Source organism: Dreissena polymorpha, chromosome 9, assembly GCF_020536995.1.
Source record: "Dreissena polymorpha isolate Duluth1 chromosome 9, UMN_Dpol_1.0, whole genome shotgun sequence".
NCBI lineage: Eukaryota > Metazoa > Mollusca > Bivalvia > Myida > Dreissenidae > Dreissena > Dreissena polymorpha.
The window spans coordinates 25,612,797-25,634,620 of record NC_068363.1 but is presented as its reverse complement, the minus strand read 5'-3'; the positions used below and the strand labels follow the sequence as shown (position 1 = coordinate 25,634,620).

General features: G+C 34.0%; 2 protein-coding genes and 1 long non-coding RNA gene across 9 annotated transcripts in view; 1 reads left to right on the top strand and 2 right to left on the bottom strand.

The window, feature by feature from the left end:
* Positions 1 to 21,824, bottom strand: part of LOC127843709 (endonuclease/exonuclease/phosphatase family domain-containing protein 1-like) — a 560,124-nt gene that overhangs the window by 491,922 nt on the left and 46,378 nt on the right. The window lies entirely within an intron of this gene.
* Positions 1 to 21,824, bottom strand: part of LOC127843721 (uncharacterized) — a 238,962-nt gene that overhangs the window by 203,611 nt on the left and 13,527 nt on the right. The window lies entirely within an intron of this gene.
* The window catches only part of LOC127843705 (uncharacterized), a 253,090-nt gene that overhangs the window by 224,688 nt on the left and 6,578 nt on the right, over positions 1 to 21,824 (top strand). For 2 of the 7 annotated variants that reach the window (XM_052373437.1, XM_052373436.1), the window contains one exon: positions 11,238 to 12,959. The exons of the other annotated variants lie outside the window; for them this stretch is intronic. In XM_052373437.1, the coding sequence (XP_052229397.1) occupies positions 11,238 to 12,959 (1,722 nt within the window). The remainder of the gene's footprint in view (positions 1 to 11,237; positions 12,960 to 21,824) is intronic. 7 annotated transcript variants of the gene reach the window in all.

Here is a 21,824-nt window from a genome sequence, read left to right as displayed (position 1 = left end):
GTTGAACAGATTACCATTGTTTAATTGCTAAGTAACGATTGTTCGATTACGATTACACAACGGTCTTATGCCGATAATACGATGGACAGATGGAGATTTCGTGAAGTTTTAATACTGATAATACTATGTTTCTAATTTGATGACACGAAGGTTTGATGCGGATGTTACGTTCGTTGGATTACACGGTTGTTTGTTGACATTTAGTCGATGATTTGCTGCTGATGCCATGATGTATCAATGTCAATGATGGTTTGATGCCTAGAACAAGATGGTTCGATGCCCATGAACACATTTTCCTGAATATTTCCTAAAATCAAAACACATAGCAAATATCCTAAATTATTCTTAACTAAGAACTATACCCTTATTAAAGAATCTTCATTTTAAGAAAGCTATCAATATTTGCAAACATAATAGCTAACGGAAAATCGAAATCACAGGTTAGCAAGAGTGCATAACTAAATAGTTGAGCATTTAAGACGAATTTCGTCTGTAATTAACTTCACAAAATATGTTTTATAGAGCTATACGTTTTTTTCTATTCATGAAAATAATGAAGAAACTAGTTACATACAAATAAGTGTATTAGATATATCGTTTAGGTCAGAAATATAGCAATTGGACTTTATAGTTTGGAAAGATACTTGTTATTAATTAGTTTGAAATTGCAGAACAAAATACTGAACTCGGCTATAATTATTTTATAAAGCGGTTGCTTAGATATTAGGCCAGCGTCATGCTTACGCAGCAAATTAAACAAGTATACGCACTTATTTCTAAAATTGAATATCATATGTATTCCTTTAAAGCCACACGCCTTGACATGAAATATACGGCCTAGTAAATTTAAGTATAAATAAAAAACATATTTTATCTATGTCAATTAGAATATATCTGGTGGTTACAAGGTAGAAATCCGTCTTTTTTGCGCTTTAAAACTTTAAAAAAAAATCGCGTTTGTCAAAAGATGTACACGTCTAGAAATCCTACTTTCGGTTTTAAAAGCGGTACCGTTTTAAATAATAAATTACTTGCTAACTAGGCTAAAGATCTAATTAAATCTATGGCAATTAGAATATATCTGGTGGTTACAAGGTAGAAATCCGTCTTTTTTGCGCTTTAAAACTTAAAAATAATCGTGTTTGTCGAAATGGACGTCTACGTATAAAATGCTACTTTCGGTTTTATAATTTAAAAAAACAAACTTGCTTACTAGTCTATAGATTTAATGACAATTTAGCACACTTTCAAATTGCATCTATATGTATTTATTAGCATGTTTTTCATTTCAAGGTGTGTGGCTTAATGAAACATACATACGCTTTAACATTACGGTTAAAAATGAATGTTAATTAAATAAGAAACGTCAACGCCAAATGCATTTGTTTTATATTAATATTCAAGAATTGTTTTGGGAAAACGGATATTGCTGCGCATGGCTCACTGTAACGTGAACATTTTTAGTTTAATGTCCCATATGTTCATGTTTGCACGAATGCGTGATATTTAGGAATATCAATCTTGCTGACAAATAGTTTATTTTGCGTATTTTGGAAAACACGTCTGTTTAAGTGCAAATTTAAGATTGCTATAATGACCGATAGCTAAATATATAATAATGATATTTAATAAATTACTGCCAAAATAGCGCTTGCCTGTGTCTAGTGACATATCCTGGCGCCGTTATTTTTTTTAACTCTCTTATGCGTTAATATCCAACACTAGCAACTATGATGATTTAAATGATTTACACTCAATATCAAAACATTGTTGATATTGAAAAGCGTACATAATTCAAAATACCATATGGCTAATTATTTCGCTGTTACACATTGTTTTAATTCATCTTAATTATTGGATCAGGTTTTTTTTGTATTTGTATAATTGACTGCGCAACCCACACAGCTTTGAATCAAGTTTGACATATTCAGCACACAAGTTTAATGTTCAATTGTTTTTAAATGGTATATTTGTTTAAATAAAAGATTTTTGTATAATAATGACAGATTATTTCGTAAATGAAACGCAATCGTTTCGGACAACTTTATGTGTACGAGCAATAATCAATATGAGGAATTTCCGACAATTAATGAGAATTTACAAATAACTTGGAATTTGCAATCGAGACAAGCGCTTCCTTGGTGGACTAGCTCTATGTGAGATCAGTAAAATGTTGCCATGTTACATTTAAAAAAGGACTAGTTTGATTGCCTTGCTCTATAAACGCATACAAATTATCAATGATACACTTATTACTAAAAACTATTTAAAAAAATGAGAGAACATTCCGAACCAAATTCGTTTTTATTTAAAATTATTCAAATGTGAATATTAATTGTATCCATGATTACGAAGAGTATGCTATTGTCAATCAACGGAGTAAAAGAACGTCCAAAATGAGAATAAAAGAGAAAACAAATATTTCAACATGCTTGTACAAAAACTGTGTCCCCGATAATTGTCATTTCTTAGCACCAGCCGTATTAGCCATCAGTAGGCCCCATTTCAATATTGAATAATGATTAAGTTGCGCCTAATTTAATCGACATGTAAATGTAAGTACATTCGGTTGTCAAACAACTTTGTTTGTCGATTTGATTTCTTGACAAACGTTGTTAAAAAACATGTTTTTACTCTCAAGTTACATGAATAAATCACATACTCAATTTAAATTTGGAAGCAGTTTCTACAGTGGAAATTATGCTACTAGCATGTACATCATACAAGAAAATGCATTATTTTAAGCATCTTAAGCAAAATTGCATACAAGTTAACATTGACAAGTCGTTTATTTTTAATGTAACATTAATGGAAGATCAAGGGCTAGTCAAATATATGTAGCCGGGTTGTGTATAGAGAACACAAGTGGGTTGTCGTATATATTCTTTATTTTATAGATGTCTATAATATTGAAAATGATGGCCTGAAAAATAATACAACAACAATTATGAATAACTAATTCAAATTGCAATAATTAAACATTGCAATGAAATACATAATAATCAAATTCATTTATATTACAATTAGCAATACAATACAATACAATGTTATTATATTAACAATAAAAGTAAACTCACCAGCGACCTGAGGACTTAAGTTTTAAAATAAATATATGCTGACAAATGGAAAATGCCAACATCTATCTCTTACGAGACTTTATGATGGAATGATCATAAACTAGGGTATAAAATCATTTAAACTCTATAGTTAAAACATCTCACATAAAAACATGCAGTGTTAGTAACTCATTCACTCACCACTGATACTCGCTCACATTCTTGCATGGGTTAGTAATATTAAAGGATTAGTGTCAGAGTGAATACCCTGTTACATACTTACCTCTGTTGAAAAAAATGGCTCCTGACATTTTAAACATATAACACAAAAATTTAAATGAACAATCCCTACTATAGTACCCCCTTGACTAAAAAATACCAGCAATTCACATTACTGAAGTACACTCTCCACTAGAGTATACAGTGTTTACAAGGAGCGTGGGAAAATTCCTGACCTATATACAGTATGTATGAAAACAGCTGTTCAATGAGCTGACAGTAAGCCCACTTGTCAATCAAATGTAAACTGAGTTGGTGCTATATATATATACAGGGAAAATATGCACAATAATTCAACTTAGAAGGCTGAATCTAAGTACACACACTCATTGCAATATAAATTATTAGATTGCAAATAAATCAATCTGTTAAAACATTCTATTTAATGACCAAAATATTGATAAATATACCCTGATAATAATATACTGAAAACTGTTCTTTAGTAAACAGTAATACTATCAATCACATTGACTTTAGAAGACAATGTACACAAGATGAAAATTAAACAATACCATTCATCAGGTCTAAATATTATTAAACCATTGAAATACGATAAATAAAAACATGCAAAAACAAAATCAATTTAAAACAATTGTTTTAAAATATGTTTAAATATTTTCATGGAAAGCAGATAGACAATGCATTTTATAGGGACTGTTATGTATACTAAATAAGTTATACATAATAAATATGGACTTCCTTTTTACAATCATTATAGTTCTGAGCAAAGATTGGCATGACCCATTCTCCATATCTATCTGGAGGTTGTCTTAGCCTTTGGGGTCTGCCAACTGGTTCTGGTTGTATTATTGTAGGTGGTGTAACCTGAGGTGTATGTTGCTGTGTTGTATTTGATGAAGTCTGAGTCTCACCTTGAGATTGGTTAATCACTGGCTGACTAACTAACTCACAAACATGAGAGTTAACTCCTGAGTTTGTGGAATTTTGATCACTCAACAAATTGAGTGAGTTGTTTGACTGCTCTGACATGCTACCATCTACCGCTGACGGTGTCTGAGATAAAGGACTGAGAATCTCAGAATTGGCATTCACAACCGGACTGTGTGTCCGTTGTCATGTGACATACCCAGGTACATATCCGACTCTCCGCTGTGGAATGACATAAGAGTCTGACTCGGACGAGCAGTCTCTATCGGATGTCTCCATGTGTTTTGACTGGGATCTGATAATCCTTTTAGGATTTTGAGTTTCCTTTTTGTGAATTGATGTGGGTGAAGCACTAGGGAATATTGCTATTGGAAGCAGTAAATTCCTATGCAGTGTTCTGATAGGACCAGTACCATCTTCTCGTCTAACCTTGTATACTGGAATGTCAGGATTTGGGATTTCCATGACAGTATACGGTTCAGATTCCCAACGGTCAGCCAACTTGTGCTTACCATCAAAATGAGTTATTCTCACTAAAACTCTTATCATAGACCTCAATACTGGTGGCATTAACCTTGCGGTTGTAAAATGCCTGATTCTTTACACCTTGCTTCGCAGAGGCCTCTGCAGCCAGCTTATGGGCTTGCTGCATGCGATTTTGCAATTTGTGTATGTAACCAGTAGGGTCTGGAGATCCTTCATTCCCGGGCTCGGTACCCATGAATGTATCTATCGCAAGTCTGGGATGCCACCAAAACATGAGATAGTGAGGCGAATATCCTGTAGCGTCACTTTTAGTGGCGTTATAGGCTTGCACCATGGGACCTACAAAGGATTTCCAATCTTGTTTTTGGACTGGATCTAGTGTTCCCAAGATCTTTATGAGTGTTTGGTTGAATCGTTCCGCTGGGTTACCCATTGGATGGTATGGGGTTGTGCGGGACTTTTCAATTCCAGCTATTTTGCAAAGCTCCTGTATTACCTTACTCTCAAAATTTCTGCCCTGATTGCTGTGAAGGCGTTCAGGAAATGAGTAGTATCTAATAAAGTTGTCATACAGGGCTTTTGCTGTAGTAGTGGCAGTTTGGTTTTTGCAAGGGACAGCTTGTGCATACCTGGTAAAATGGTCTGTTATTACCAGAATATTTTCATGGCCTCCCTTTGATGGTTCTAGGGACAGAAAATCCATGCAAACCAGTTCCATGGGTTTTGTGGTCTTGATGTTCACCAGACCAGCTGTCTGTTGAGGACGTTTCCTCAAAATACACCTGGTACAACCCTTAATTTTCAGTTCTAGATCTCGTTCTAGATGGGGCCAAAAAAATTTCTGCCTGGCCAACCACAAGGACTTGTCCTTGCCCTGGTGTCCAACATCATCATGAACACCTTTAAGGGCCTGCTCCCTGAATGCACTACGTAAAACTAATTGCTTAACGACTTGACCATCTAAAGAAGTGGTTCGGTACAGCTGTTTATCCTCAATAGTGAGTCGTTTCCATTCTCTGAGTAACAGCTGTACCTCGTGTGGTTCCTTACGGAGTGCCTCCTCTCTGGGGCGGGAACTGCTTCTTAAGAGGTCAAGTACTCTAGCCAGGTACTGATCATGAGCCTGAGCTGTACTCCAGTCAGTCCTTTGTGCAGGTTGTAATTGAGATCTGGCCTCTTCTGCAGCAAGAGGACAGATATCAATGGCAATACATTCTGCTAGGGGCATTTGTTCTTCAGATGACTGTGTTATGGCTTGGATCATATCTGAAGAAACTTCAGGTATCCTGCTCAAAGAATCAGCATCAATATTTAGCTTACCAGGTTTGTACTTAATGCTGAAATTGTATGCAGCCAATGCTGCCAGCCATCTATGGCCAGTGGCATCAAGCTTAGCAGTAGTGGTCACATATGTCAGTGGATTGTTATCGGTTAAGACAACAAATTCGTTACCGAAAAGATAATCATGAAACTTTTCTGTAACTGCCCACTTTAACGCTAAGAATTCCAGCTTATGTGCTGGGTAGCGTTTCTCTGACGGCCTCAGTCCACGACTGGCATATGCAATGACATTTTCTGCCCCATCCTGATTTTGGTACAAGACAGCACCAAGGCCATGACCTGATGCGTCTGTATGCAGTATAAAGGGCTGATTATACTGTGCATATGCAAGTACTGGAGAGGATGTCAGTTTGCTCTTGATAGTTTCAAAGGCTTGATATTGAGCGTCACTCCAAGACCAAACAGCTGGTTTATTGGTCTTTTTTGACCGTTTCTTGCTCTTGCTGGCCCTGCCTGTGGTGTTATGGCCTTTCAGAAGGTCGTTGAGTGGTTCAACTATCTGAGCATAGTGCTCTACATACCTTTTGTAAAAACCAGCAAAGCCAAGAAACTGTCTCAGCTCCTTTATGTTTTTGGGTGCTGGCCACTTAGTGACAGCACTGGTCTTTTCAGGGTCAGTGGAGATGCCATCTTCACTGATCACATGACCAAGGTACACCACAGATGACATAAAGAGCTCACATTTGGAGGGTTTGAACTTCAAACCATTTTCAGCAAGGCGTCTGTATGACTGCTTAAAAGGGGTTGGGTCTTCTAACACAATCTTGTGTTTAAGAAGATTTGTACACCCTATATCAGTAGGACCTTTGGAAAACACCTGTGACCAATTTCCTAGCACTTGTTGAACCCTTTGTACTTGTTCGGGTGTCAAATTTTCAGTATCAATCTTAACTCCAAGGTCATTGGTACACTCATTTTCTGGTGTTTTCTGTTGAGAGTCATTCTAAAAACTTGAGGACAAATGATCTATGACCTCAACTTCAGAAATCTGACAAACATGTGACTTTGGCTTTAAAACTATGGGTTTGCCAGTCATGTTGCACACTTTCACAGAAATTTTGCAACAATTGACATTCTGTTGCATTTTAATTACTCTTGGGCATACATAGTAATTAGCTGAAGAATCATGATTTTCAGTAACTACATTGGCTATAGCATGATTCACCCCTCTAGCCACACAATTCAAAGACACTGTTCCATACTGGCCTAGCTTAACTGGTCTTTTGCTAGATAGTTTGGCTGCAAATGACGTCACATTCAATGATGCAATGGCAATGTTCCATTCCTCAGGAATGACATCACTGTCATTCTGGGAAACCATATCACGTGTGAGTCTAATAACATTGGTGCCAACAATTACAGGACAATCTCTGTTAAAAAGTTATCTTTTTATAACTAAAATTGGCACATCCAAATCAATATGTGACATAAAAGGAATGCACAGTGTACCTTCTATATACCCGCAGTACTCCAACAAAGAACCATCTGCGGTACTAAGTTTTAAACCTAGTGTGTCTAAATGTAAAATTTCAGCTTTTTCATTCATATAGTTTAAACCAGTCTCAGAAATAGTGGTAACCATGGAACCAGAATCAATCAATGCTGTGAACAGACATCCATTGATTCTAATTTTGCTTTTATTTGGTTCACCCACTGATCTGGAATACAATTTGTGTTGGCCAGTTTGTTTACCAGCCTCTGTTTGGCCTGCAACAGAATCGGTTACTCTTTTGGGTGAAATTTCTGGCTGTTTTGACTAGCAGATGTATCATTATATGTACCTCTGCCACGGCCTCTAAAACTCTGGCCTTGACCACCGTTTTTAAAACCTTGACCTCTGCCATGGTCATTAAAACGTCTATTTTGACCTCTATAACTTTGAGGTAAATAATTATTACTTACCTTCTGAAAACTTGATTGTTCCTTACTTGAACAATTTGCTAATAGTTTATCAAGCTTTTTGTTCACAGATGCATACTGGTTTTCCACTTTCAATTCCAGAGATTTTAATCCGATTTCAAAATCTGAGGAATCAGCAGAAACAACACTTTGATGAACCTTTTTCGCTTTAACTGACTGTGAAGCAACAGGGCCGATGGACATTTCATGTTCTACTGCCCTTATTACTCTAATTAACTGCTCAAATGACAAAATTGCATCAAACTTGTGTCTAGTTTGAGATTTTAATTTCTCAGAACAAAGGGATGTCCAAAATTTGCAACGCAACATTTAATTTCTGTATTCAGGACTCAATTTAAGAGTTTCATTTGAGCTAGTCAAAATGTATTCAAGTCTACAGGCAAATGCAGTGACAGACTCATCGGGCTGCTGAAAAGAATTGAAAAATTCTTGCATAACATTATTGTTATCAAAAGAAATGGCAAACAATGAGTCCATTTTAAATAAAATATGTTCAACAGTTGCATTTTACGCCCAAAGAAAGCACACATCTCCTTGCTGGGCCTCTAATTGACCTTCTTATTGCCTGCAAAAAATTTGATTGTGAAACATTATCAGATCTTAAACATTTGACCTCGAAACGCCATTCATTATATGACACTTCTCCTTTTGGACAAGGCTCATCTCCTGAAAACATTGGCAACTTTGGTACAGAAGACTGAATATGAGCATTTAAAGAGGGATTCTCCTGCAAACTATCATTATCATTTGCCTGTGCAGTAGAGAACTTCTGAAATAAAGTTTTGGGAATTGCACCTCCAGAGGACACCATATGTTCAGGATTCAATGGAAAAGGAGTTGAATGCAGTATTTTGGGATTTTCCACAAATTTCAATGTATTTGAAGGCTTTTCAGACTCGGGTTTAGAAATTTTGTAACCTGAAGCCAACAATTTTTCAATCATGTCTTTTTCAGACATTTCTACTGCTATGACATTGGTATTTTAGCATCTTCTACCTTCTCAGTGTCTGACATTGTTTTGGAAATCAAAAATTTAATCAATATAGAGACTTTACAAAATAAAAATAACAGGGTATGCGCAAAATACTCTTTCTGTGATGGTGATCTACTAATATTAGTTGTTAGTATATATACACATATCTAATTTGTTAATTACATTTCTGTAAGACACACAAATTACAAAAATCAAAACTTACCGTAATATAACCTCAATTAACTTCAAAAAGAAATAAAATTACAATTAAAGTAAATTATTGTCTACTGTCAATAAATAATCTTATTATACAGACAATTTAAATAAACTGTTATATTTCAATTCATGCAAAAGAAAAATATCACAGTTATGCAGAATATGTACAAGTTAACACTTACACAAACACTATTCTTTAAAAAAAAATTAATGATATTTCCTATAAACTGACAAACATTTTACTCCCAATATTGACTTCCGTTGTAGCTTTAACAGCAACAATGTGGACTACACAAACACTAGTGACGTCAAAGGTCAATACACAATTTAAATTCCAACCTATAAAATATATCGGAATACTCCAAAAGTGAGATATAATGGCACTTTTTTCAAATTATATCACATTTAAAGAATCCTAATTGATTCAAATCCACAAAGCATAGAAAATCTGCATAATAATGAGAGTTCAAAATCATGCACAATATCATTAAATTTAATAGGCAATTGTTACGTTGGGCGCCATTTGTAGCCGGGTTGTGTATAGAGAACACAAGTGGGTTGTCGTATATATTCTTTATTTTATAGATGTCTATAATATTGAAAATGATGGCCTGAAAAATAATACAAAAACATTTATGAATAACTAATTCAAATTGCAATAATTAAACATTGCAATGAAATACATAATATTCAAATACATTTATATTACAATAAGCAATACAATGTTATTATATTAACAATAACAGTTAACTCACCAGCGACCTGAGGACTTAAGTTTTAAAATAAATATATGCTGACAAATGGAAAATGCCAACATCTATCTCTTACGAGACTTTATGATGGAATGATCATAAACTAGGGTATAAAATCATTGAAACTCTATAGTTAATACATCTCACATAAAAACATGCAGTGTTAGTAACTCATTCACTCACCAGTTAGCACCCACACTGATACTCGCTCACATTCTTGCATGGGTTAGTAATATTAAAGGATTAGTGTCAGAGTGAATACCCTGTTACAGATACTTCTATATAGTTCTTCAAACTGTTAACAGTCTGGACTGGTTAATGTTTCGATCATTTGAGATTTTGACAATTTTTTCCCTAATATAAGATGTTGTCTTCTTTGTACTCCTCCCACTCCTAATACTACTACTACTATTGCTGGTGCTGCTACTACTACTACTACTACTACTACTACTACTACTACTACTACTACTACTACTACTACTACTACTACTACTACTACTACTACTACTACTACTACTACTACTACTACTACTACTACTACTGCTGCTACAACTACTGCTACTACTACAACAACAACTACTACTACTACTACTACTACTACTTCTACTACTACTACTACTACTACTACTACTACTACTACTTCTTCTACTACTACTACTTCCACTATTACTATTACTACTACTACTACTACTACTTCTACTACTACTACTACTACTACTACTACTACTACTACTACTACTACTACTATTATTATTACTACTACTACTACTACTACTACTACTATTACTACTACTACTACTACTACTACTACTACTACTACTACTACTTCTACTACTACTACTACTACTAGTACTACTACTACTACTACTACTACTACTACTTCTACTACTACTACTGCAACTACTACTACTACTACTACTACTACTACTCCTATTACTACTGCTTCTACTTATCCTACTACTATTACTACAAGTACTTATTCTATTATAACTACAACTCTACTACTTCTACTTCTTGAAATATTACTACAACTACTACTACTTACACTTCAACTACTACTATTGCTACTACTATTACTACTATTTATACTAACAATACTACTTAAGATAATAATGATACTAATAATTATTATATTATTATTAGTAGTAGTAGTTGTTGTAATAGTAGAAGTGGGGCTTTTAATATTAGTATTATTATTACTATTGTTTTAAGTTTTATTATCATAATTATAATGATATAAATAATACTTATTATTATTGTTATTATTATAATTACTATTAGTATTATCATTATTATTATTATTGATATGACCTATTCGGATTTCAGAACTGATCGAAGGTATGAAGAAACTTTACAACAAGAAATTAAATCACCTCACCATATCTCCATTGGATGACTACAGCGATGAAAAGATACGAGATGTTTATATGACACCGAAAATGATGGCAATGCGCAAGGACAAAAAGGCGTTTTTGAAAACAGAAAAACAAGTTAACACGTACAAGGAAGTTTTTTTAACAGATAACTCGGTTAACCCACGCATTTTTATTCAAGGTGAGGCAGGGTCTGGCAAAACAACATTCTTAGCAAAACTGGCCCTGGACTGGTGTGAAGGAGTTCATGGTTCTATTGCATCGGATAACAGCGCACCTATCTTTGCTGATGTAGACGCACTGCAATGCTATGAGTTCGTGTTTCATATTACATTGAGAAATTCGGTAAACCAGTTTGACGTTTATACTATGATTAGAAAACAAATAATTGACTCGATCTACTCCCCAACAGACCGTGAGAAAGCGTCCGAACTAGTGAGTGAGATCATGAAACATCAACGTTGCTTGATACTACTTGATGGTCTAGATGAGTGGACAGGACCTGGAGATCAGCACAACCTACCGACATTGGTAGTATATCACATCAAATGTGTGATGCTAATTTCAACACGACCTTGGAAATTGGCTTATGGTAAAATTAAACATTCAGACATCGACGCATTGTTTCAACTGGAAGGAATAAACGAGCCGTTGGAGCTAAGCAAAACTATACTAAGCCGCTTAGTAAATAAGGAAGAACTTGAAATAACATACTCAGCATTTACTCTTTACGTAGAGAAACAGAAGCTCGGAGAGTTATTGTCATCACCCATGATGCTCTCTGCAATTGTGTGCTCATATGCAGACGGAATAGAACTTAAAGGCTCTAAGTGTGAAATATACATCCTCTTAGTGGAAAGTCTTTTTAAGAAAGCCAACAGTAATAAGAGTACATTTACACATCCACCCTTTCCTTTATTCACACGGACTGAACACATACAGCCAAATGTGGAAAACTTGAATCGTCTTGCTGAAATGGCCTTTCATTTGTTGTTTGTAAATGAAAGGGAAAATGCAATAGTGTTTAGCATAACAGAATTAAAGGAATTCCAGATTGATGAAATCAAGGACTTTGCATTAAAATCCGGAATTTTATCGGCGCAACGAACTGCATCTGCACTGCGATCATCGTCATCATTTATGTTTATCCACTTAAGCATGCAAGAATTCCTAGCTGCTTATCATATCGCCCGCAATGCGAATCGTATTGATGGTATTATTTCTATCTACCTTAACCGTCACCCGAAAGCCTATCTCGACATATCACAGGTGTTTATATTCCTGTGTGGACTGGATGTATCGTGCGCGGAAAAGCTGTCAAGGATGATGCATGAACGACATGCTTTAGATACGAACTCAGACAATCACAACATGTGTAATAGAATCGTACTGGCAGGATATAGAGAAGCTAATGCAAACGGATATTCCGACATTTCCCTTAAACTTAGTCACTTCTACTTCGATAACAACAATATCATTGACCTTCATAAGATTTGGGAAAATAACGCGGCTAATGCCATTGTGTTGGACGTTGACATCGATGACAGGAAACCCTTAGAAAACCAACGAATTTCACCTGGAAATGACGAGTGTGCATCTCAGATTACATTTGACCTTCATTCGTGCCTGGAGCTGACACATTTATGGCTACGTGGACGTTGCATATTGGGAAAAGGTAAATATACAATAAGGTTCTTTTGTCAAATGTGTTTTCGTTATGTATAAGGCAAAGGTAATGCTTTATTTTTGTATAGATCGCATTCCGATAAAATGTTTCCCGATTTTGCGGAAATAGCGGATACATATAAAAAGAACGTGCATTTTAGTTATTTTATACAGCACAAGGCTTACAAAATATTCATTTTTAAACATATGTGAACATGCAGTCATTCATAAAAATATCAGAGAAACAAACCAATTAGTTTATCGCAGTGATGTGGTGTTCCCTTTTATTTTATTTGAGAGACTGACGCTTTTTGATTCGTATAGTTTTATACCAGAAAAATCACACAAATAAAATATTTTAAGCATCATTACGCTATTATTGTATTCCAATAGCCGTCAATGAAATACATATTACACTAGTAAACCTTAATTACGAATCCTCTTTCTCGAATTATAATAATGTTTTGTTTCGAATTTGTTTTTCCTATTGTGTGGTAATTTTTATGAAAGCAATTACTTTGAATATACAATTAATGATTCCCAAGTTAATGACCGGCTTAGACGAATGCTTCCACAGTATTTAGTGCACTATTTTAGTGCATGCTACCTTTTTATGTTTTCAGACCTAAAATGATTATAGTTTTAGTTTGTGATGAACAAACATTTCTCTAAAAATAAGATTACGAAAATAACAAAAACTTAAAACGCCTCAGGTACATTTGTGTTTATTTTACCTGAGCACACTAATTTTTCACAATGTTGTATCGACCGAATCCAAAACTATGTCTTTTCAGGTCACTAGACTACTCTGTAAAATTAAAGAACAAATTTATTTACATTATATAAGTCGCATTAATGTTCATTCTTTATGAAGATTTGTCAAAACATTAGTTTTAATAATATTTCTGTTCAGTTTAAAACTTATTCGTCTGTTAAACAATTATGCCGCGGTGCAGTTGTAGTTATACGATTATATTACAACCATGTTAACACTTTATATGTCACAATTTTAGTCAAACGATAATGACACTTGGTCGGAATATGTGTTGTTATGATACAGTGTGCAAGATCGCGTGACTTTGTTGGGATCACACAAAATTAAACGTTTATGGATTTAAGCTCACCGGTACAGTTTTAAACAAAACTTAAAAAATATACCAAAATGGCCAAATATGTGAAGTGTACCGCATGTATGTACATGGTTATGATGCACGCAACGTGACATTTAGACACCGATTTCAGACGTATTCAAGGATTTATACTTTTATCCTTAGATATCAGCACAAAATGCACGAATTATTTTTATGAACTCTGGATTTTTGCAAATGTATTCGATTAACGTGATCTATTTGCAAAGTGAGAAGGTCTTAACGGTGTGTTTACATTCCGTCCAACCCGTGTTTAAACCACTGTAAACCTCGTTCCGTATTGCAAAATGGTGCTTGTCTGATAGAAAAACAATGCAGCTAGGGGCAGTTTTCATTATATGACTATTGTAAAAGTTTGCTAGCCTTTTAGAAGGCACATTTTAAGTCCAATCTTTTTGAACTTACTCAGAACATTTGATTATTTGATGTCTCGGCCAAGTTTGCAAATGGTTCTGGTCTGTTAAAAAACATAGCCGCCAGTCTTCCTTTAATGGCTATAGTAAAACCTTGTCAATTGTATAGAATTCAAATGTTTAGTCAAATCTTCATAAAAAGCAATCAGAATAACTTCTTATGATAACTCGGCAATGTTTGAAATTGTTTCGATTCGTTGATAAACGTGGCCGCCGGTGAATTGTGCCGGTTTCCTTTTACGGATATAATGAACGTGTGTTTAAATTCTAGATGATACAATTTCAATGCATTCATGGCACTTGGTAAACAAATTTGATGTCATGATACCTTTGCCGAATTCTAAAATGACTCTGGTCCGTTGAAAATCTTGGCCGCCAATGGGCGGGTAGTTTTCTTTATATGGCTGTTAGGAAACCGGTTTAACGATCTATGGTACAAGTTTAGTCGAATCTTCACGCAAGTTTGTAATACTATTTGTTTAAATGATTTCTCAGCTGAGATAAAAAAAATAGTTCAATCCGTTCAGAAAAAACGGCCTCCATGTGGCTAGGAAGTTCTCCTTATATAGCCATTACGAAACCTTTTTTAACACTTTAGGGTCATTTTCGTAATAACACCGTCATCATCATGAAATTTGCTCTGATAATGATATGTTATGATAGCTAGACGGATTGAGAACATCGTTCTGGTGCGTTGAAAAGCAGGGGAAATATAATTTGTTCCAAAATGCATATTTGATTGAAAGAGTGTTTACGCTATAGACGCCTTATTTTAGCGCAATCTTTATAACACCTGGGGCCGTTTCTGGTACAATGCGTAACTTTACGGACGAAAATGTACGTACGTATAAAGTTACGTACGCTTTTCTGAATGCGTAAGTGCGTTTCTATAACCCGAACGTAGCGTAAAACTTAGTTGCTATGTTTGAATAATCTCTAAACAGAAGACTGGTGATTGCGCGGACCTTATAGAGAACATTTGAAGAAATTCATAAAGTAGATTTAATTTGCTTTGTCTAACAAACTTTCGGTAGACTAAATATTTATACATTTATCCTTAAAAAGTACCTTATAAAGAGCAAAGTTCTTTCCCTTGTTTGCGAAATTGCGATGAAAAAAGGGGTCAACTGTACAAAAAGTTCAATCTCTTGATTCTTTTAAAATTAAGTGTGGCCATTCTTTGTTGTGCTGGATAGTGGATATGCTCTTTGTTAAAACAGAAGAGATGATTCTTACTGAAGCAAATCTTTTACGAGTTAGTCAGATATATTTCAAACTGGAATTGCTGGAGCAAACTGGGAAAAAAAATGGATGAATAATACTGTGAAGACAGGCATGGGTATTGTAGCTTACACATCTGAATTTACAGAAACATAATCAAGGAGTTTCCTGACAGGAATTCAATTTACTGGAAGGGTATCTTTGATTATGTTTAGTGCGTCACTGAATTACAAAAGGAATGTCCTTTAATGAGAAGAACATCAGCAATGGCCTCTGTAAAGAAGGTAGTTTTTTTAAATTTCATTTACTGATCAATGATAATGTACAGTAGTACAGTATGGTTTTAGAAATATTAACAAACTCTGTAGCTTGTATTCACTTGTTGCACTTCTAGATAATTTTATAAAAACAACAACAGATTTTTACTCATAAATTCATTTAAAATGAGAATCTTTTTTCTGTGATAAATTAACATTGTCCATGAATGCTTCTATTAATTTGAGACAATAGGCATTTTCAATTATCATGAAGTATGCTTCTTCACATATATAATTATATTATATTTTTTGTTCAATATTTAAAAAAAGCATGGATTGGTAAAATATATGTCAGGGTATGTACCAGATGTGATTAGTTCTAAATACAAAATTTGAGAAATTGGGATCCATCCTGGGTCATTGGTATGGGGTAATTGGTATGACAAGCGGGCACTTGTGTAAACCTGAATCACTTTACATGCTTTACCAACACAATGACTGAAATATTTGTGAAAAAGTTCAGTCACTCATAATATACTTAACATAATGCCATTCACTAATGGAAACTAATGCATTAATTTAAATTCATGGAAAAGTTTTACACATCTGGCTTAATGTACATATGAACAAAACACAGGGAGAAAGCAAACCATTTTTAAATGTTCCTATTTTTATGAAGTTAAATTTTACTGGTTGAATCATGTCAGGATGACACAATTTATTCTTGCAAGGTTCTAATAATTATGCTATTAAAAATATGTGCCCATATACTTGATATTAAATTTCCATTATATTAAAAAAAATCAGTAAAAATTGTGCTAATCAAATGTTTTTTCATGTGTTTGGGAAAGATACATAATAATGAGAATATGTTAAATCTGTTGGTTTTTTCAGTTTAAATCTTTAAAAACACATACACTGATAGCATACATTTCCGCAAAAAGCTTTATTTAGTGCAAAACAAACAACTTCTTTTGAATTTATATTGTCTAATAAGTTATGTTTTGGACAAATAACTTAATGTGAATATTATGCATAACTATGGTGTTAAAAGTGAAGAAACAAAAATGGTATTATTTAAATTATTTGATTGCAATAGTAGTAAATGCTCTACACAACACAAACATTGTCTATTTTATGTTTCTTATTTATTTGTACAAGTTAATGGATTTAAAACATTAACAAAATACATTTACTTATAATAATAAGGACAGTAAACCATATTCTAATATTTCCCATAAAAAAATGGTATAAAATAACTGAATGTAAAAAAAGAGAAAATTCGCAGCATTGCTTTTCACAATATAAGATAAAATAAAGTGGGTTTTGCAATGTTTACAGCATTATTATAGAACTTTAAATGGTATAAATGGACATTACAGTATGTACAAAAACACAGTAGAAAGAAAGAAATGTGTTCAAAGATATTGGGGAAAAAATTGATTGTTGATAGTGTTTTGTCAATCTGTGTGACCACCTATAAAGAAAAAAAAATTCTAAATAACTTCTTATGACATAACAATTTTATTTGAACATATCAATCAAACTGCATTTAATGTGTCCATATGGTTTATAGGAAACTAAAAAATAATCTTAAAATTAGTAATTAAATATTTCAGACAGTAAAGATTAACAATGACCTTAGTTAAAATTTGACACTTCTTCTTCATGGCAACTGCATTTATAATAATAAAATTAAAGATTTTGAATGTTGATTATACCAAAACAAAATTAAATGTTTTTGTATTGTCCCCATGGTTTGTGTTCTAAAATTTCTTTGTAAAAAACCTAAAAACTCAGAAAAAATGATTGTTAAGCATACAGCAACAACAAAGTTTTGCCATCAATATGATATTTATATGATTGATTACCGATGAAATCTGATAATAAACAAAAGCACCGCATATCTGGTGCCACGCTGGGCTGTGAAAGCTTGTCAGAATTTTATATTTTTGTAGAGGACACAGTGACATTGACCTATAACCTAGTGACCCAAAATGGATGTGGCGTTTAGAACTCATCAAAGTGCATCTACATATGAAGTTTAAAAGTTGAAGGTGGAAGCACTTTGATTTTAGCGCCAAATATTAAGGTTTTAGCACATTGCCTACGGGCGGACGTTGGACAACTAGCTAGCTATGACAATAGCTTGGGTTTTCTCTCTCTGAAAACAGCCTCGCTAAAAATACAACTTTGAGCATCTTACAACTGTAACTTACCAAAAACAAATCTCATTGGTTTTAAAGTCATAGTGTTTTGACAGTTTTTGTGTAAAATGACATATTTGGTACATTCAAAGACCTATAGATAACACAGATTGGAAACTTCGCGCCTTATCGGGCTATCTCTCGGCGGGGTCACGTGGTCGAGAAACCGATAAGTACACTGAGGATCAGCAGACGATTTATCCATGAATCAATCGGAGTAGTCCGGAGATAGCCGGTGTATCACGATTGCGATAAGATAGCGACGCGTCAGTAGCAACGGCTACGATTATCGAGCTAAGTTATGCGAAAATGTTACGGCGCTATGAAAGGCGGCTGTAACTTGGTCAATAATGATCCGATTTTTATAAAATAAAGTTTCATAGAAACATGAGTATTATGTTTTTTTTAATAAAATCTCGATTTTATTTACCTACAATAAGAATTTATAATGCCGCGATCGTTGAAGAAATAGCGCTAAGAACTTCCAAATCGCGGCGAGAATGCTGTTGAATAGTTTATTTGAAAGGCTTGTGCTGATAAAATATTCTTGTATAATTTGGTATTTCAAACAGTTAAAACCTTATAAAATAATATTATTTCAAAACGGATATATGTATGTGGACACATAGATCTAGGTCTCTGATTAAAACAACATTACAGTATAATAAATGCTATGATCGTTCGATCCAAAAACGGTTTCAGTTAGACTTATTTCAATATTGATTGTGTAGATTTTTTCAATTGTTTAATTCTCTGTTTATTTAGATCTTATTCATGAGTTATAGGTTATTAAAGTTTTGTTTGTAATCCAGTTTTTTTTCTTTTGGTAATTAAATTAAGCTTTCAGTGTCGTGGGCTAGGATTTCGCGAAAAGAAAAAAACAACAACATTTCACGCGCGTGTTAATCGTCGGATCAATTAGCGAACTGAAGAAGATCCTTTGTGTGTTTTTTCTTTATTCTTGAGAATTAATTAAAAGAAGGGATCCTAACTTCAATTATCAGTTTGCGTTGTTGATTGATTTTAATTGTGTGATCAGTGGCCGCGGCCGGCGAATTATAGTCATCTCACAGCTTTTGTTTGTGCTTTAATAGTAATCTCACAGCTATCTGTTAAAATATGTTTGTATATTAACTTGCATGTGTAACATTGACAGGAAAACTGGTAATACTAATAAAAGATATTAAATGAGAATTTAAACCCATACATTGTACTTTCATCTTGTTTTTTATTCATACCAAGATAAACATATTACCCAGAACAAAAAACGTATTTCTTCGATTTGAGGTGAATAATGACGAAGTTTTTCACAATGAACCAAAGCATCTTTGACGACGTGTGTGTATAATAGGGTTAAAATTGTGCCATCTTTGTACAAGGCCAAAATCCTTTAAAATGAACATTTTCCTCCAGTTTAGTTCATTCATATCTAGATTAACATATCACCAAGCATAAAAATTTGACTTAATCTATTTGGGATGAAAAATGAAAAAGTTTATCAAAAAGAACAAAAACACGTTTGACAGCAATCTTGTACAACAGAAGAAAAGATCTTAAAATTGTACCAACATTGTATAAGGCCAAATACTTTAAATTGATTATTTTCTTCTGGTTTGTTTAAATCTATACTTAGATTAACATCTTGCCAAGCATAAAAATCTTACTTCAACGATATGGGATGAGAACTAGAAAAGTTTGTCAAAAAGAAACAAACCACTTAATGAAAAATGATTGAATGGAATAACAGTATAAAATAGTACAAATTGTACAAAGGCAAAATCCTTTAAAATACCTTATTTTCGTCTACTTTGTATAAATCATACATAGATTAACATCTCACCTAGCATAAAAATCTTACGTTATCAATATGTGATGCTTCATGAAGATGTTTAAAAAAAAATGCTTCGGGCCATTCAATTTTTCAAAAAATATCGAAAATGAACGAATCCAGTGTTCTCTTTCAAATTCCGATAAATTGATAATTAATTAGAATAACAACTACCAAAACCTAAAGAATTATCAACACAGAAAATAAATACTTATTTTTATTCACACACAAAATATTCAATATGTCTTTTTTCGGCGACCGACTTTGCTCACTACGCGAAGTTCGTAACGTTGCGCTTTCAGACATTCATTGCTCTGCAAACTGACAACCGAGCGCTAAAAACACTAATTAACACATTAAGATTGTTAATAACAATATCAATATAATATAAACTACCAGATCATGCTCAGAATACCCTACGACAACAAATATTAACGACTAATTACGAAGAATAATTGATTGCTTTATAACAAAATGGCCGACAGTAGCTGGAACAGGGAAGAATCTACAGGTACACCGGCATCTCCAAAATCAATGTCACGTGACCCGCGTCCGCCGTTAGATATTATCGCATATCGCTATCGCGAAGAGGAGAGTTTCCAATCTGTGTTATCTATAGGTCTTTGGTACATTTCAATACATGTTTTCAGTAAATTTACTTCAACAGTGAAAACTTTTCAAACCTACTTTAAAATTAGCCATTATTAATATTCAGATAACTTAAGTTTTAGTTGTTACAATAACCATTGCGCAAAGTTAGCCAAGTGTGTGAGCCTTGACCTTTACTTCTAGTTAATAATTGCAGCGCTTAAACAACTGAAGCTTGATTGGTCATTATTGGCCCCGTACTACTTAAAAGTACCCAGGGTACTCTTAAGTACACTTCAATGTACCCATGGTACAGAGTTTTATTCCTGCCTAAAATCTGATGTCATCAAACGCACTTCCGAATACGAAACAAAATCCTCTTTTAATAAAACCTAACTCAATATGCTTTTTTGTGCACGAGTTTCGATAATATCATCGCGGAGGCCATTTCACAGAATGTAAACAGAAACATTATTAATTTGAAAATAGAACCAACAACAGCAGATTTAGCCTGGGTATGTTTAAGTATATTTTCCGTACCCAGGGTATAGTGTAGCATACATAAGAGTACCCAGGGAACTTTCAAGTTGTACCAGAGCTGACAAAGACCAATCTAACTCAACTGAGCTAACATGTCGACAGGTTGTATCTCACAGTCTCTACAGTATATTTTATTTTACGCAGTTTTGACAAAATGATATATGCATTATATTATTTCCAAAGAAATGGATCTTGATGCAGAAATTCTGCATAAACTGTATAAATGTGCCGGTTTCAACAATAAAGTGACAACCGCATTCACATTTATAAGAAGCGCTGTTGACATATCAATAAAAATTGTATACAGTAATCTACGTTTTTGTAAACAGTTGCATTTATAGTATACTGCTGTGTCAATGAATGACAATTATACAGTAATCTGCAGACATTCCCAAAAGTGTCGGACCGTCGAACCTGACCGACGTTTTAAAGACAGGTCCGATTGAAATTGTTATGTTGCCGGTCCGAATGTCCGGGAAATAATTCAAGAAGAAAAGTTGATATATTTTTATAGAATTCGTTCCAGTGTGCGATCATTTGAGAACAAATACTCCTGGGCATTCCGAAAATTTTCGCTTGGTACCAATTTAGTCCGGTCTTTTATTTATCGATTTCTAATTGGTTAGCGGCTGGCAAAGAATGAACGGTAACTGACGAAACCTCTTCGTTACTT